The following is a 16109-nucleotide window of genomic DNA, read 5'->3' on the forward strand; positions in this document are numbered from 1 at the left end:
CAGCCACCCCAAGGCTGGGATCTGGCTCGGGAAGAGGCCACACGGCTGCCCGCAGCAGGGCCCGGCCTGGGGCCATCACGTGCTGTGTGCTTTTAGTGGGACAAGGCAGCCCAAGGGCAGTGGGCACAGTGCCGGGCACCGTGGGCACAGCGTGCCAGGCTGCCGGACCCACTGTGGGGCTGGGGGCGGCTCGTAACAGCTCCAGCAGCAGACACACCATCGCCTCCCGCCCTCCTTCCCTCCCTCTCCCCATCTCCCCATGCCCCTTCAGCTCCCCGCCATCCCTCCTCCCTCTTCCCTCCCTCCATGCCTCCATCCACCCACCCACCCACCGGGCCCTCTCCCAGCCCTCCCAGCCCTCCATCCGTCCCTCGATCGGGCTCCGATCGGGCTCCCGTCGTCCCCTTTAAGCTCGGCGGTGACGCTGGGGGCGGGCGCAGCCGTGGTGTTGCACATCTGGCAGGTTGCAGGGCTGGCAGGTTGCACATCTGGCCGCACCGCTGGCTCCCCCGGCCCTGCCGCACGGTGCCGGTGCCGCATGGCTCCCCCCAGGGCTCTCCGGGACCTGACCTTGGCCCTGGGGGCCGCCGTGGTAGCGCTGGGCTCCCTCCTCTTCATCGCCTGGAAGCTCTACTTCCGCGACACCGAGCTGGGCGCCAGCTGGGACAGCTGGTGGGAGCGGGAGGTGCGGGAGCTGCGGGACCGAGCCCCCGCCGGCAGCACGGTAAGGAGGGAGCCGCTCGCTGGGACGAGGAGCGGGATGGTCACCCGCCGGGATCCCCGCAAGGACGGGGAAGGAGCAGGGAGTTCCCGTAGCACTGAGCCCCTCAGGCTGGGGAAGGTGCTCGGGGTCTGGGTTCCCCTGGGGTGTTCCCCAGGACACCTCCACCCGCAGTCCTGGGGTGTCCGAAGCACCCTTGGGGCCCACCCAGCTGGAGAAGGGGGTGTAGGGTGTGGGGGGAATCGCTGTGATCGCCCCGGCACTTCCAGCTGAGCAAGGGAGCCGTCCGGACACCCCATGGCTCCATCAGGCTGGGAAAGGAGGCACAGGGGCTGTGGGGGCCCCCTCGCTTCAAGCGGTCCCTGAGGCAGCCCCCCGCCATTCTGCTGCCCCCCAGGTGGAGTGGAAGCAGGTGCTGGTGCTGGGGCTGGACGGAGCGGGGAAGAGCAGCGTCCTGCACTACATCTGCAGCCAGACGGCCAGGAAACGCATCCCTCCCACCCTGGGCTTCAACTCTGCCCAGCTGCACGTCGAGGGGCTGGAGATGGACCTGCTGGAGGGTAAGGCTGGCCCGGCCCCGCCGGTCCCTGGGGAGGCTGCGGGTTCCAAAGGGGGCCACGGGGACGCGGCCGCCCTACTCGCCCCTACATGCCGGCACTGATCCTGCCTGTTCCTCACAGTCGGCGGCAGCCAGAACCTGCGAGCGTACTGGTCCCACTACCTGAGCGAGGCCCACGTGCTGGTCTTCGTGGTGGACTCTGTGGACAGGTCGCGCCTGCTGACGGCCCGCCAGGAGCTGCACGCGCTGCTGGCAGAGGAGCCCCGGCTGCCCCTGGTCGTGCTGGCCAACAAGCAGGTGGGTGCCCCCCAGCAGCTCCCCCGGGACTGTTTTGAGCCAAACTGCCTCTCCCCAGGACTCCAAAGAGAAATCGTAATGCCCCAAATCCCCCAGCTCTTGCAAAATCCGCATTTGCGGGGCCTTTCTCCCCCAGCCTCTGTCACAAGGCGCGGCTGCTATTCTTCGTGTGGGCGCTGCTCCTCTTGCCCCAGCTGACAAGTTTCAGGAGAGCAACAGCGTACCAGCTCCCGAAGGGGTGATAGATCGCCCAGGCAGGCAGCCAAGTGCGTGCCTGCCGCCGCTTCCCGTGAGCTCGCGCCCAAGCGACTGCCTTGCAAGAGCAAAGCAATCCCTGCCAGGACTGCCCAGCGGGACGGGTTCCTGCCAGCCACCAACCGGCCTGGCAGCCGGCCGTGGGGCTCCCAGCCCGCGGGCTCGGGGCCACGCAGCCCTCCCGAGCCTCCTCCTCTCCCCCCGCAGGATAAGAGCGATGCCCTGAGCACGGAGGAGCTGCAGGAGGAGCTGGCCCTGCACTCGCTCAGCGGCCAGCGGGAGCTCTTCCTCCTGCCCACCAGCGCGACCTGGGCCAGCCTGAGCACGGCCACCAGCGTGCTCCGCGTGAAGAGCCTGCTGGTCAGCCTGCTGTCCCAGCCCTGAGCCCGGGCAGGCTCCTGCTGGGACGTGCCGGGAGCTGGGACTCGTCAGCAGGTCCCGCGGCACGCACCCCGTGAGGTTTGGGATTGAGCTGATGTGCGGCCGCCCTCGGGGACACGAGCAGCAGGCTCGCTGCCACGGGGAGAGGGCAGCCGCCCCCCTAAATCGGGGGGCAAAGCCGCCATTGGGAGGCACCAGCAGCACCGTTACCTCCTGGTGAGCGGGAAACACAGCACGGGGCAGGGCCCTGCACCTACACGGCAGCCCTGCAGGATATTGGGGCTCAACTACCGAGCTAGCTGCCCGGCAGGCTCCCCTAGGGCAGGCGAGAGGCGCAGAGCGGCGTGGCAGCCACGAGGAAGCTCTCGGGGGGCAGGAGCAAGTCCCTCGCCCTGCCGTGATGGCAACAGGGGCCCAGGCAGCACAGCTTGCGATGCCCCTGGCCTCCCTGGAGCCGATGTGGCTGCTGCAGCCCCAAACAGGGGGAGGAAACCACCCCCTGCTCGCAGCTTTCCTGTGCTGATGAAGGCTACGTGGGGTCACCTGCCCAACAAGCAGGCTGAGGTGCTGCTCACGCAGCCCCGTGCCACAGCCCTGCCGCCCAGGCTGGCCTGGCGCACAGCGGTGGGAATAACCAGCCGGGGCTGCGCACAGCTCGCCCTCAACCTCTGTTTTAAAAGTCCTGTTCAGCAGAGGTGGAAGCAGGCACCGCGCAGCCCTGCTCTGCTCCTTCACCCTGACCAGGGGCCGAGGACGTGCTGCTGCTTGGTAGGGATTTGCCCCGCTGCGCGTTCTCCCTCCTCAGGGCTCAGGAGCCGCAGACAGCCCTGCCTGCGGGTGGGCAGGCTGCTGCCAGGCACAGTGCTGGGCCCTGGGAAACCGAGAGAAGCTGGGGAGCGCTCTGGGGGAAGGGACTGTGTGCCGGCCAGTCTCTGCTGTGAAACCCTTTGTACGGTTGCTCCTTCCTCTTGTCAATAAACGAGGCAAATCTCTCTGCTCTGCCCTCGTTCCTCGGCAGGGAAGGGGCCCCCAGCCCGGTCTCCTGAAGCTGGAGGCACGGAGGTCGCTCTGGGGGAAGAGCGCAGAGTACCCACGCCCCTGCTGCTTACAGGGACAGCGGCAGAGGCCCCAGCACTGCCCACCCCCTGCGGCTCCAGCCCCGTAGCCGCAGAGTACGGCACACCCTGTGCCTGTCCTGCACGCCGGCACCAGGAGCTCTCAAAGCAGGAGTGCGCCCAGCGAGAGCAGCAATGGAAGCCCAGGCAAGACATTCATACCAGCATGGGAGAGTAATTTATTTTAAAAAAGCAGAAGCAGCGCTGGCGCCCGTTCAGAAAGGGAGCAGCACAGCACATTTGGTCCCAACGCCACGAGCCGCAGCCAGGAGCCTTCTGTGCCTGGTTATAGTTGTCTAATGAAGGTTCTTCCTCCTTCGCCAGAGGCTTCGCGTAGCTCAGCTTGCCCTGGCCCCAGAAAGCAGAGCCTGTCAGCAGCCGTCACCTGTCTGGCAGTGCCCTCTCAGTTCATAGAACGGTAGCGCCAAGCCTGCGCTTGCAGGCAGACCTGAGGGGAAAAAAAAGGGGCAGTCACTGCACATCCATCTTCTCCTGCTTGAGCGATGCAACAAAATCCTTGTACTCCTCGGGATAGAAGTTCTTGTACACGTTGATCTTTCTCTTGATCTGCTTGGGAGTGTCCTGGTAGTAGTTCTTCTCATCGCGAGCCATTTCCTGTGACAAAGGGGAGAGCATGTCAGGGGAACAGCCCCGTGAGCAAACACTAAACCAGCCCAGCCGTGGCAGCCACGTCCTGGGGGCCCGCCCATGCAGGCTGTGACCGGTGCCAGAGCCAGACACGGATCCGGACAAGGTTCAGAGCACCACTTCCCCCCAGCCATCAGCTGACTACAGAACAGGAGCCAAGCAGGGACGTTTGGCGACTCCAGCCCCGCGGAAGAGCCAGGAGCGAGTTGCTGCAGGTGCTCCTTGCTCCAGGGCAGCCAACGCTTACCTTGTAGTTCTCCCCGTGGTTCTGTATCATGTACCGCACGTAGTCAATGAGGTCTCGTGAGAGCGTGTTTGACTTCTTCTCCGGGAGGCTGGCCTCGTATTCCATCTCTAGGCACAGGACAGACACCGCGATGAAGGCAGGCGGGGGGGGAGGAACGCCAGCAGCGCCTCGGAGGACAGCAGCCAGCCTCCTCCAAGATCAAGCCCTGCCAGTCCTGCAGAAAGGAGGCAGCTCCTGCCGCACAGCTCCGTGCTTGCCCAGGACTGCTGCCGAGCACGACCGGGCAGGAAAATGAACGAGAGAGCAGCTCTCTGTGCATGCTGCAGGCACCCAGCCAGTGCTGCTGCTGCTCCCCAGCTCACACGGTGAGGAGGAAGCTGAGCTGCTGCTGCCCCTGCTAAACCACCACTAAAGCACTCAGAGCAGGGCAGCTGCAGTTTCTTGTCCCGCTGGTGTGAGACTCCAGCGAGTCTCAGAGTGACAAGAGTCCTGGGGGGGCTGCAGGGAGAAGTGCTATAAGAAAGCAGCACGGGAGGGAAAGGGAATTCACGAGACTGAGGACACGCTGGGAAGGATGAGCTGCCCTTCTGGCTCCCAGCTCAGCTCCGGCCCGGCTGGGAACCCCTGGCTGACTGCTGCCGGGGGGCACCCTGTGCACACTCACAAGCCTTAAAACCTCTGCAGCAAGGACTGCGCAAGAATTAACAACCTTCCCTGCCCCAGCACGGGACGGCCACTAAGGACAGTCCTGCAACGCAATGCTGAGACACAAAACAACTCACAGGGCCTCGGGAGAGCCCCGAGCACAGTGAGAGCAGCACGGTTCAGCAGGAAACCTGCTAAAGCAGGCGAGGCAGCCCCCAGGGAGGATGGAAGCAGCACTGACCATTCAAGACGTAGGGCTTTCGCACAATCTTCTTCCCTTTCTCCTGCCCATCGCTCTCCACCTCCATTCCCTGTGTTGAATGAGAGAGAAGGCAACTCAAAAAAAGGCCATTTTGAAAACAGCCGTCCCCACAAATTGCTCCCAAAAGTCTTAACAGCACCACGAACCATGACATCCCCCCCGGCTTAAACAGAGCGTTTTCTTTGCACCATTAAGCTTAGCTCCTAGGCAGGCCCAGGTGGCACAGCGCTGCCCGGCACCTGAGCAGAGAGAAGTGCATGCAGCAAACGAGTGCTCCTTCACCAGCGTGACGTTCTGCAAGGCCACCTGTACCCATCAATGCCGGCCGGGCTGGCTCCGCTGTGCCCACGGAGGCATTTTTTGTTACGCGGGGCAGCCAGCCCGCAGCGCTCCCAATCCCGCTGCTCAGGCACGTCCCGGGAGGCCGAGTGCCAGTCATCAGCTCCGTCCCATGCCCCGTTACCCCTGGGGATGCCCCAGATGTTGATGGGGGCAGCCACCCCGGCAGCCCCCGCTCCCCATCCTGCCCGCGCTCACCAGCAGCCCGCTCTTGGCGATGGGCAGGGCCTTGTTGGGGTCCTTGGCCAGGCCCATCTCGGCCAGGTTCTGTGCCACGGACTTGGTGCTGTCCCACGCATGGCGGATGTGCGAGCTGTGTGGGGACAGGCACCGGCTCACCGCGGGTGTCCCCCCACAACGGGTGACCCCAGGAGCCCGCCGAGATGCACCCACCCCCAGGGCCCTCACTCCCACGGCATTGCACCCCCCCCCCCCAAAACCCACGTCCCCCCAAACCCCTCCCCACCTAGCCCACATCCCTCCCGCTCACTCAGCTCATGCCCCCCCAGCTCATGTCCCCCCCCACAGCCCCCTACCCACACAGCTCATGCCTCCCCAAAAACTCCAACCCCCCCACGACCCCAAAGCCCCCCAGACCCCCAGCCCACGCCCCCCAACGCCCCCTCAGCCCCCCACATCCCCCACCCCCGATCTCCTCAGCCCCTCACCCACCCCCACATCCCCCTACGACCCCTCACGTCCCCCCCACGACCCCAATGCCCCCCAAACCCCCAGCCCATGCCCCCCTCAACCCCCCCCACCAGGGTCCCTCAGCCCCCCCCCACCTCTACGACCCCCCCCACCTCCCCCAACCCCCCCTCCGTCCCCCACGCCCCCTCAGCCCCCCACCCCCCATCCCCTCAGCCCCTCCATGCCCAAACACCCCTCTACGACCCCCCAGGTCCCCCCCACGACCCCAAAGCCCCCCAACCCCCCCCCACGCCCCCCCCCACCCCCTCAGCCCCCCCCGTCCCCTCACCCCCGATCTCATCAGCCCCCCCCACGTCCCCCCTCGGCCCCCCCCGCCCCCCCGTCGCCCACCACTCGATGCGGGGCGCGGCGCGGCGCCGGGCGCTGCGGTAGAGCCGCTTGCGGTTGACGCCGTAGGCGAACTTCTGCCGCCGGTTCTTCCCCTTGGCCTTCGGCATGGCTGCCCCCACGCCGCGCTGCGGGCCCGGCCGCAAGGCACCGCGGGAAGCGGAGTCCGGCCCGCGGGGCGCCGCCGCGCTGATCCCCCCGTTCTGGACTACAACTCCCAGCACGCCCCGCGGCAGAGAGCGGCAGCGCCGCTCCGGGATTTGCGGACTACAACTCCCAGCACGCCCCGCGGCAGGCGGGCACCTTCACCGCCCGGCTACGGCAGGCGGGAAGGGCCAAGCTTGCGGCCGTCCCCGCGACCGCAGCCATGGCGGCCGGGCCTCCCCCGCCGCTGGAGCCCCGCGGGCTGCCCGTGTTCCGCGAGGAGGGCTTCGGGGACAAGTTCCTGCGCAAGACCCGCGAGAACCCCCTGGTGCCGCTGGGTGAGGGCCGGGCCGCGGGGGGGGGCTGCGAGGAGGGAGGCTGCGGGGGCTTGGGGTCGGGGTTGGGGTCGGGGGAGGCTGCGGGGGGAGGCTGCGGGGGTTCGGGTAAGGGGGGAGGCTGCGGGGGGTCGGGGGAGGCTGCGAGGGGGGGCTGTACGGGTTTGGGGTTGGGGGGGAGACTGCAGGGGAGGCTGTGAGGGGTTAGGGTCAGGGGGGAGGCTGCGGGGGGTTGGGGGAGGCTGCAGGGGTTTGGGGTTGGGGGGGAGGCTGCGAGGGGAGGCTGTGAAGGGTTGGGGTTGGGGGAGGCCGTGAGGAGAAGCCGCAGGGGTTTGGGGTCGGGGGAGGAGGCTGTCAGGGGAGGCCGCAGGGGTTTGGGGTTAGAGCTGGGGGGCAGGCTGCAGGGGGAAGGCTGTGAGGGGGGAGACTGTGGGGGGAGGCTGCAGAGGGAGCCGGGCTCCATCCCGTCCCCCGTCACCGCCTCGCCCCGCTGACGCTGTCCTTTCGTCCTCCTCCGCAGGCTGCCTCTGCACCGTCGGCGTCCTGACCTACGGCCTCATCAGCTTCAAGCGAGGCCACACGCGCCGCTCGCAGCTGCTGATGCGGGCGCGGATCCTGGCCCAGGGCTTCACCTTCGCGGCCCTCCTGGGGGGCATGGTGGTCACGGCCCTGAAGGCGAGGAATTGAGAGCCTCCCGCGGGGCGGCTGCGGCGCGTTGGCGGAGCCGCGTCCCCGGGGTGTTGGAAATGCGGTTAATACACCTGCCGTTAACCTGAAACCGGGGCCGTGGCGTTTCTTTATCTCGTTTATCCTCCTGGAGCGCTGACGGGCTGCGTCTCACCGAGGCTTTCCGTCCCCGCCAGACCTCCCGGTGCTGCCACAGCCTGGTAAAACGGTTTCCTTTGTCGCTGCGGCAGTGCTCTGTGCCGGAGTGTGGCGTTAACCAGGCTGCACTGAAAAACCCAAAACGTTTCAGAAATGAGCTGCTCGGGTGGGAAGGAACAGCTCTGTTTGTGCCTCGATCCCGGCAGGACAGAGCTCATAGTCAGTGGGTGAACTGTGTGGGGACAACACGTCCCCTGGTTGCAGCCAGCGAGCAATAAAGCCAGCTGCAGCCAGACTCAGGCTGCCAGTGGCTCGCAGAGCGCAGAAAAGCAAACAGCGTAGGAAGAGGTGGGAGCAGGCGCTGCCGCCTCAGGCGCGGTGAGGCGAGTGGGAGGCGGACACGCAGCGCGTTGTGAAAACAGCTTGGGAACTCGGATCCCCAGAATGGGGACTGGTTTTCCTCTCTGGGGCGTGCTGGTGTTTCAGCTGCTTTTACTGTGAAGTTGGGCAGCGAGGCGGCGAGGCTTTCTCCCCTGTGTCAGGGCAGGGCTGTTTCCCAGCTCTGCTCCCTGGGTGTCCGCATTTTGGGGCCCGTGCCCGGGCTCTGGCGGTGCAGCTGCCTTGATGCCAAGCTTTCATCAGCGCCCAACTGCGTGAAACGGGTGAGCCCCACCGCAGCACCAGGCGAGCCTGCAGCTCAGCCTGCTGCTGAAAGCACGTCCAGGCTGCTCCCTGCAGCTCCCTCCCTCCCTTCGTTGGCTGCTCACTAAACCTGTCCCCGAAGGAACTCTGCTTTTGGCTGCCTCGCTGACACTTCCAGCCCGGGCAGCTGCAGGCAGGTGTGTGTGAAGCAGCCACTGTGCAGATCTGCGAGCCAAATCCCTCGGCAGCCCCCGCAGCCTGAAGACAGACGTTCCCTGGCCGGACGGGGAGCTGCGGGACGGCTGCGGTGCTGCAGGAGGCTCAGGAGCAGTTTGGCTGGCTGCTTTCGACACATCAGGACCAGCACAAACACCCAGCTCCCTGCGGGCAGAGCACGCTGCCGCCCTCCTGTCCTGCTGCCGCTGCATGGGCCAGCTCAGAGCAAACCCTGCAGCCCTTCCTCGCTCCCTTTTTTCCTGCGGGATGTGGTTCTCCCACGGCGCTGCCCTTTCTGCGGGTGTGGGTTCTCCTAAAAGCGCGCACACGCATGCCGCTGGAACATAAAGACACCACTGGAACATAAAGACACACCGCTGCCCCGTCGGATCGGTTTGGAGATGTCGGTTTATTGTAACGGGTGATTTGAACGGGCACATAATACCGAAGCCGAGGGGACGGAGAAGAGCTGTGGGCACTGCTCCCCGAGGGCTGGAAGCCCCTGCCCAGCACAGGGGATGCAGCAGCCAGGGCCGCGGGGCCAGAGCGCAGGGGGCTCCCGGTCCTGGGGAGGCAGCCAGAGGCGATTCAGCTGCTCTGCAGGGAAAGGCGGCCGCGGGCAGCCAGCCCTGGGCATCCCGCACCTGCATCCGTCCTGCCCCGCAGCAGAGCTGCCGACACACCCTGGGGAGCGGGGCAGGAGGGAGCGGCCCTGCGGGAAAGGGGCCCAGTCGCAGCAGAAAGCACCGAGTTCCTTCCTACGCACCCATTCCCCTTCCCGCCCCGCTGCCAAGGCCAATAGCGGGGTGCCGCGGGGCAGCCAGGCAGCCCCAGGGCCACCGCCGAGCCCGGGGCTAGGGGTGCCAGGTCATCCCCCAAAGGGCTGCAGCGGGAGGGCAGGCAACCTCCTGGGTCTGCGGCTGCGGGGCAGGGCTCTGCGCACTGCACCGGAGCAGGGCTCCGCAGCGAGGCTCTGCCAGATGACCGACGCGCTTTGCTCCGTGTTCTCCCCAGCCGGCTGCTGCAGACCCTTCCCAGCAGGAGCAGAGCTGCCGTCCCAGCCCGAGGGGCGCTGCCAGTCCTGCAGCAAGGGGAGAGAGCAGGCGGCAGGCCGGAAAGCGGCCCTAAGGGGCGGGGAGCGGGCCCAGCATCCTGCCGCGCTGCCTTTGGGGCGCGAATCCAGCGGGAACTGGGCCGGAGAGAAGGCAGGGGGCGGCGGTCCAGCTGCAGACACGTGCACGTTGTTCTCTGCACAAGCCTCGGCACCAGAACTCGGCCCGGTCCTGCTCTGGGCCCCTGGGGTGGGGAGCTGGAGGCTCGCCCTGCCCCACAGCAGCCGGACCTCGCTACCCGCTTCCCTGCGGCCACACGGCCTGCAGCTGCCCTCCTCCAGGCAGGGGGAGGAGTGGAGCAGAGCCAAGGGCCCCCAAAGCCTGGCACCCCAACAGTCGGGGGCGCCGGGAGAGGCACAGGGAGCACCCTGCGCTCCTGTCCCGTGCCCCCTTCCCAGCACCTCGCGCCGCAGGGCTGCCTGGCACTAAGAGCCCCGCGGGACAGGACACGGACACCCCAACTGCCAATTTTTGGGGTGCCCGCACGCCCACTCCTCAGTTCCCTCTAGCCCTGCGGCGTCACCGGGGCTCCCCACAGGATCTCGTGGTGCGGAGCAGGGTCTGGGCTGCGCCCCCAGCCCCTCGGCCCTGCCCTACACCCCGCAGGAGGGCGGCGGGGAGCCAGGGCCCCTCCGGGAGCTCTGAGGCAGGCAGGTTTGCTCCAGGCACGGCCCTGGGTGAGGTGGGGAGCACCGAGGGGGTGTTCCCCCTCTCACACAGCCAGGCCCCCGGGCGCGGCTCAGGCTCGGGGCGGGGGGGATCCCCTTGCTAACTCAGCTCCGCCGCCCAGCGCCGCTTCCCGGGGAAATGCCACAGTAATAAATATGTGTAAAAAGAGACCGACGCGCCTTTAAGCCAAAGGGAAACCATGGGGAGAGTTACAACCGCTGACTGGAGAGCGCGGCCGAGGTGCGGGTAGGGCAGGGGCCCCTCGTGGGCCGCCCCCACGAACCACCCCCCCCCGGGCCTGGCCGTGCCCCGGCTGCGCCAGGCGGCAGCTAGCGGGACAGGGGCGTCTGTTTGAGGGAGATGAGCACCGAGCGCATCCGCGAGACGTCCTTGCTCTGCTTGCTGCTCTTGGGGTTGAAGTCGCAGAGCTGGGCCACCTTCTCCCACTCGGAGCCCGGGGTTTCCTCCTTGGACTCCTTCAGGAACGCTTCCTCCGAGGCCCTGCGGAGACGTTGAGGGGTTGTCAGCGGCAAAGCCCCTTCCAAGGAGACCCTCCCCTCCCCCCGGGAACCCGTCACGTCCCCGGTTCCTGCCCCACCGCTCCAAGCCGACGAGCTCAGCACCCTCCAGGATCCGGAGACCCGAGGTGCTCAAGGCCGCTGCCAGCTGCGCTCACCAAGACATCGTCCATCCAAGGACACCGGGCTGCCCGCCCGCTCCCGACACTTCTCCACCCTTGGGGCTGTCCCCAGAAGGCCCCGAACCCCACAGCTTCGCCTCCTCGGCCAGCCCCCGGGGGCGATTCCCAGAGCTCCGCTTTCCTCCTCCTAAGCCTCCAGCATTTGGTGCTGCCGAGCTGCAGCATCCTCCCTCTGGGACCTCGCCAGAGCCCGACACCCCCCCCAGCCCCCTTCCCCTGACTGGGCAACCACAGCGCTGGGGCCGTAGTCGCAGAAGCCAGGCGCCCAGCCCCTGCGGGAGGCACGTACACATAGCCGATGACATCGGCGTCCGGCTGCTGGTAAAAGGCTTTGTCAGCGATCCTACCCCGAGGCGCAGACAGAGAGAGAGCGCGGAGCAGACAGGCAGGCAAAGGGTTAGAAAGAGAGAAACAGAGAGGGGGGTTAGCGTCCTCCCGCGCAGCGTCGCCCACGGCACCAGAAAAACCTGCCGGCACCCGCGGAGCTGCGCCGCGTCCCAGCCCTGACCCGAAGCGAGGCCCACACGTGGACGGGAGGCCCCGAGATCCTGCTGTGGCCACCAGAGCTGCTCGGCATGCTCGGGCCTCTCCCCAGGCAGGGGGAAGTGCTGGTTCTGCGGGGCTGAGCCCCGCTGCGGTGACAGAGCCACCCCGGCCCCCCGGGAGGGCAGATCTGGCTGCACAGCCGCTCCCACTGAGCCCTGCCTCAGCCCCCAGCCCCTCCGCGTACCTGTTGTTTGCCCGGTTCTTCTCCATCTGCTCGTTCTGACGCAGGTTCCACTCCTCCAGGTCCTTCTTGGCCTTCTCGCGCCACTCCTGCTCGGTCACCTTCGAGGCCGCATCTAGGGCCGGGGTGCGACAGCTCCCATCAGACAGGCCGGCAGCCCCCCAGCCTGTCCCCACTCCCCCCTAACGCACCCACGGAAAGGCATCGCCGCCCCCAAGGAGGGCCGATTTTTGGCACGAGGCACCTCTCGGGTGCAGCAGGGTCACCAGCGGGCAAAGGGCCCCGAGGAACCCAGGCGCCACATCTCGCAGTGCCACCAGCGCGGCCACGCGGGGCTCGGCTCTCACCCAGCTCCTCCAGGCGCTTCTTCTGCTCCTCCCTCCACTTGCGGATGCTCTCGGGCTCCTGGGTCAGCCGGTCGGCCTTGGCTATGGCCGCGTAGGCGTCCGTGGGGCCGTTGGACTCCTGCGGGACGCAAGCAGCCCACCTTCAGCGGCAGCTCCCCCCGGGCGGCTGGCAGCACGGGGCTGGGCTCCTCGCCCCCGGCGCTAAGCCGCCATGGGTCGGGCTAGTGGGGGTGCCCCGCAGCACTGCTCACGCTGCTGTCCCAGCTCTGTCCCCGGGATGAGTGATGTTACGGGCTCGTCACAGGCTCGGCCACAAAAGACAGAAGGAGCCCAGGCCCCGGGGAGGCCCCGCTCTGCAGGCAGGAGCAGCTCCGGGCCCAGCACCGCGCTCTGCACCTCTCCTAAAGCCTCCCGCTGGCCGGGACACCCAGCCTGACGCAGCTCAGCCGTGGGATTAGGGCTCTCCTCTGAGATCCCCGATCTAATTAAGTCCGTCCCGTCTCTGATACGATTAGGATTAGGCACAGGCGATGCCCGTGCCGTGCTGCTGGGCACCAAGCGGGGTGAACGAAGGGTTTGTCGGGGGCTGGCACAGCTCCTGCAGCCTGCACGGCCTGCCTTCAGGCTTCCCGGGGAGCTGAGACCCAGGCAGGCGGTGCCCTGAACCCCTCCTGGCCACGGGGAAGGGGGGTTTGATGGGAGACGAGGTGCTGCTGGGCTCCGTAGCCAGGCCACAGCTACGCACCGGCACGGTGAGTGCCCCACGGCAGCCCTGTGCTGGATCTGAGCTCTGCCAGGAGATGCTCCCGAACACCCCAGGGGCTTCCAGGAGATGGAGAAACAGGGGCTTGGGAGGGGAATGGAGGATGTGCCATCTTCTCCTAGGGCCCAAGCACTCCTTCAGAGCACAGGCCACCTGCAAACAGGTTTGGGGCAGGACCGGACACAGCCAGAAGAGGACCAGCATGGGTCAGCCGATCCCAAAGCCTCCAAGCCTCGGGCTGTGGCAGTGGAACCAGATCTTCTCTTTCAAGCAGGGGTGAGAACAGAGCAGCCAGGAACCCATCATGAGACAGACGCAGAAATCCAGCAGCACCACAGCTGTTCTGGGGCCGGCGAGCACAAGCCATCCCAGGGGCCGAGCAGCAGAGCGCTGTCCCCCCGCCCACGTAATCCCCCTTAGCACCACGGGGCTGGGATCTCACCTGGAAAACATCTCCGTTGACAGTGGCTCCCCCGTTCTGGAAACCAGCTAGAAGAAAAAAAAGGAAGAGAAAGATGAACACAACTACGGCAGCTGCAGGCGATCCCAGAAGGGCTGCTGCTCACGAAGCGGTAACAGACCAGCTCCTGGAGGATACAGCCGTGCTGCTTCCAGCCCAGCATACCCATCGCCACAGCCCCACACGTGTGGGCCACCAGCTGAAGACCCCACACTGGCCTGAGCGATGGACACCAGCAGAGCCGCGTGCTGGAGCTTACGTTAGGGCTAGCAAGGTGTCAGGGTCCAGAGCCTGCCCGGGACAGTGAGGGGAAGGAGGCAGCGTGCTGCACTGCCTGCATTGCTGTCAGAGCCCCTAACCCACCAAATCCTCCCCGAGCTGCTGCTGTAGGGAATATGTGGGGGTCTCCTGCCACCCTCAAGGAGGGGGCTGGGCCAGGATCTCTGGTCTCCTGTCCTTGGAGGGATTCAGCCACCACCTCTCTCCCAAAACAAGCCTTTCTGGGCGTTTTATGCCTTTATGGCATTTTCACTCCTTTTTTTTTTTTTACTCTTATCTGAAGATTAGGGAAACTGTCCCAGGCGCAGGGCGGGAGGCAGTGCTCTGCCTGCACGCAGACAACCTGACCGCCCCCAGCTGTGCAACAGGCACAGGCTGCCACACACACACACACGGGTGAGCCAGGAGCTGCCGGCCGAGCGCCCAGCAGAGGCAGGGCTGCTCCGTGCCTGCGACAGAAGGCAGCGCTGCGGGGACAGAGCCCACAGCGACACCGCAGCGCGCTCTGCCCGCAGGGAGGAGGGCAGGCGGGCATGCCTGGGTCCTCAGGAGCCCGTCCGGGGGGAGCGAGCTGCAGGGTTAGGGCCGGGGATGAGGTACCGCGGACACCCACGGCTCAGGTACGGCCCCACGAGCTGCACACCGGCACCGCAAGGCGAGCCCCAGGGTGCTCAGCTCCCTGCTGCTGGGCAAAGAGGCTTTGAAAAAAGCACTCTCCGGGCTCTGAGCTCTCCCCAGCGATGACCAGGCTCGACCACAGGCCCTCGGCTGGCCGCAGGCACAGGGAGACGCAGCGCGGCTCCGGAGCAGCTCGAGCAAGCACGGTCCCCACGGTGCTCGCCCTGCAGCTCCGGCTACACCCAGCTCCAGCCTGTCTGACTGCATTTACCACCGGGGCTGTCAGCACCTCTCTGGGCCAGCTGTGACTCCGCAGGTCCCTGTGGGCGGAAAGGAGGAACCACTGCAACGGGGGCAGCACGGGGAGGCCCCGTGGGCCCGCCTGCGTTAGGGGCAAGGGGGCCGTGGCAGCAACGTCCTTGCGCTCGTGGGGACAGGAGACCTCGGAGATCCTGCTGCCTACCGAAGGCCCTGCACGGAGGCACGAGATCAGGATTAGCACCTTTCACCTGCAGGGCCTGGGCTCACGATGCCCACGACGCCTTCCGTTTTGCCACCTAAGTCATCCTGTCGGCGGTCCCAGCGGCAGGGCCGTCCGTCCGTCCGTCCACGGATGGCTCCACCCCGCCTGGATGCACCCCCCCGCGCTGCCCCGAGCTGGGGGCACTAAGACACGGAGACGGGGTCCTCGTCTAACTCAGGGGGCCCAGCACAGAGAAGGAACCGCCCCCCAGCCATCAACCCCAGGCTCGGGGCTCACGCCGCACCCTGAGGTTCAGGGGAAGGCACCCCAACGTCCCGGTGCCCAAGCACAGCCCCTGCCTGCCCGTCGCAGGCACAGCCCTGACCCCGCACACGGGGGGGGGGGGGGGCACCCCGCACACCCTGGGGGTGCCGCAAAAACCCACGGGGAACCCCAAAACCCCCCGGATCCCCCCTTGTTCCGGGGGGGGGCTGCCCAGGGCCCCGACCCCGCCGTGTGCCCGCGGCCCCCCCCACACACACACGGAGCCCTGCGGCCGGGGGACCCGGGGCATGGCGGCGCTCACCGGGCTCCTGCGGGGCCGCCTGCCCGGGGGTGGCGGAGGCCGCCTCGCCGTCGGCGGGCCCGAAGCCCTCGTCGTTCTCGATGCCCGCGATCTCGCTCTCCTGCTGCGCCAGGAAAGCGGCGGCCGGGTCCTCCTCGGCGCCGGCACCCTCGGACGAGGAAAAAAAACCGAAGTCGTCGGCCATGGCCGGCTCCCCCCCGCCCCCGCTGCCGCCGCTCGGCTCGGCTGCCTTCGGCTCGGCCCCGGCGGGCCCGGGCGGAGCTGTCACTGCGGCGGCGGGCGGGGCGGCCGCGCTGACATCAGCGCCGGGACCTCCTCCCTCCCTCCTTCCCTCCCTGCCGCCGCCGGGAGCCGCTGCGGAGCCGCCTCGGCTTCCCTGCGGGCTCGAGGGGCCGGCGGACGCCGGCTCGGGGCGGCTCCGTTCCCCCTTCACGCGCGAGGCGGCGCCGGTAGGCGGCCCCGGGGCGGAGGGCGGCTGGCGGCCGCCATCTTGGGTGTGGGCGCCGCCGCCGCCATCTTGGGGGCAGCCCGCAGCCCGCCCCGCCCTGCGGACGCTGGCGGCCGTCTCCGGAAACGGCCGAACGGCTTTCGGCGCTCTTCGGAAGTCTTCGCGAGCCAATCAGGAAGGGCCGAGCCCGCGAGAGCAGCGGATGGGCTTCGGGTTTTTCCGGAGATCTCCGAGAGCGCTTCGGCTATTTCCGGAAAGCGCTCGTGTA

At 67.5% G+C, this 16109-nt stretch overlaps 4 protein-coding genes across 6 annotated transcripts; 2 read left to right on the plus strand and 2 right to left on the minus strand.

Annotated features, from left to right (window-relative positions):
* The first annotated feature begins 329 nt into the window (after positions 1-329).
* On the plus strand, positions 330-3206 carry ARL10 (ARF like GTPase 10). 2 transcript variants are annotated; one of them, XR_014572307.1, is made up of 5 exons: positions 330-724; positions 1119-1281; positions 1402-1577; positions 2040-2286; positions 2392-3206. XR_014572307.1 is itself a non-coding variant. In XM_083798504.1 (4 exons), the coding sequence occupies exons 1-4, from the start codon at positions 539-541 to the stop codon at positions 2214-2216; spliced, it is 702 nt and encodes a 233-aa protein (XP_083654630.1). In that variant the 5' UTR covers positions 331-538; the 3' UTR covers positions 2217-3206. The 2 variants fall into 2 exon arrangements, 1 of the variants encoding a protein (XP_083654630.1); XM_083798504.1 differs by having other exon boundaries at positions 331-724; positions 2040-3206.
* Positions 3207-3487: 281 nt separating this feature from the next.
* Positions 3488-6708, minus strand: NOP16 (NOP16 nucleolar protein). Its single transcript, XM_083798519.1, has 5 exons — positions 6511-6708; positions 5668-5782; positions 5110-5179; positions 4224-4330; positions 3488-3943 (listed from the first exon to the last, which is right to left on the minus strand). Exons 1-5 carry the CDS (start codon positions 6615-6617, stop codon positions 3800-3802), a joined length of 543 nt encoding a protein of 180 aa, XP_083654645.1. The 5' UTR covers positions 6618-6708; the 3' UTR covers positions 3488-3799.
* Positions 6709-6823: 115 nt separating this feature from the next.
* Positions 6824-7764, plus strand: HIGD2A (HIG1 hypoxia inducible domain family member 2A). The gene is made up of 2 exons (XM_083798525.1): positions 6824-6989; positions 7507-7764. Exons 1-2 carry the CDS (start codon positions 6875-6877, stop codon positions 7671-7673), a joined length of 282 nt encoding a protein of 93 aa, XP_083654651.1. The 5' UTR covers positions 6824-6874; the 3' UTR covers positions 7674-7764.
* Positions 7765-9059: 1295 nt separating this feature from the next.
* Positions 9060-16078, minus strand: CLTB (clathrin light chain B). 2 transcript variants are annotated; one of them, XM_083798517.1, is made up of 6 exons: positions 15394-15941; positions 13430-13476; positions 12225-12342; positions 11881-11992; positions 11440-11493; positions 9060-10951 (listed from the first exon to the last, which is right to left on the minus strand). In XM_083798517.1, exons 1-6 carry the CDS (start codon positions 15575-15577, stop codon positions 10780-10782), a joined length of 687 nt encoding a protein of 228 aa, XP_083654643.1. In that variant the 5' UTR covers positions 15578-15941; the 3' UTR covers positions 9060-10779. The 2 variants fall into 2 exon arrangements, with proteins under 2 accessions (XP_083654643.1, XP_083654644.1); XM_083798518.1 differs by lacking the exon at positions 11440-11493 and having other exon boundaries at positions 15394-16078.
* Between the last annotated feature and the right edge of the window lie 31 nt (positions 16079-16109).

Source organism: Anser anser (genome assembly GCF_964211835.1).
Source record: "Anser anser genome assembly, chromosome: 14".
NCBI classification, from domain to species: domain Eukaryota; kingdom Metazoa; phylum Chordata; class Aves; order Anseriformes; family Anatidae; genus Anser; species Anser anser.

Bases quoted from the DNA above. Each gene is read 5' to 3' on its own strand.
- HIGD2A (XM_083798525.1), top strand. From the start codon at position 6,875: ATGGCGGCCGGGCCTCCCCCGCCGCTGGAGCCCCGCGGGCTGCCCGTG. The intron at 6,990-7,506 runs GTGAGGGCCGGG...CCTCCTCCGCAG, and splicing joins GAACCCCCTGGTGCCGCTGG to GCTGCCTCTGCACCGTCGGC.
- ARL10 (XM_083798504.1), top strand. From the start codon at position 539: ATGGCTCCCCCCAGGGCTCTCCGGGACCTGACCTTGGCCCTGGGGGCC. The intron at 725-1,118 runs GTAAGGAGGGAG...GCTGCCCCCCAG, and splicing joins GAGCCCCCGCCGGCAGCACG to GTGGAGTGGAAGCAGGTGCT. The intron at 1,282-1,401 runs GTAAGGCTGGCC...TGTTCCTCACAG, and splicing joins GGAGATGGACCTGCTGGAGG to TCGGCGGCAGCCAGAACCTG.
- NOP16 (XM_083798519.1), bottom strand. From the start codon at position 6,617: ATGCCGAAGGCCAAGGGGAAGAACCGGCGGCAGAAGTTCGCCTACGGC. The intron at 5,783-6,510 runs GTGGGCGACGGG...GTCCCCACACAG, and splicing joins GCCGCGCCCCGCATCGAGTG to CTCGCACATCCGCCATGCGT. The intron at 4,331-5,109 runs GTCAGTGCTGCT...TCCTGTGCCTAG, and splicing joins AAAGCCCTACGTCTTGAATG to AGATGGAATACGAGGCCAGC.
- CLTB (XM_083798517.1), bottom strand. From the start codon at position 15,577: ATGGCCGACGACTTCGGTTTTTTTTCCTCGTCCGAGGGTGCCGGCGCC. The intron at 12,343-13,429 runs GTGAGATCCCAG...TGCGTCCCGCAG, and splicing joins TCAACGGAGATGTTTTCCAG to GAGTCCAACGGCCCCACGGA. The intron at 10,952-11,439 runs GTACGTGCCTCC...ACGTCTCCGCAG, and splicing joins GCCGATGTCATCGGCTATGT to GGCCTCGGAGGAAGCGTTCC.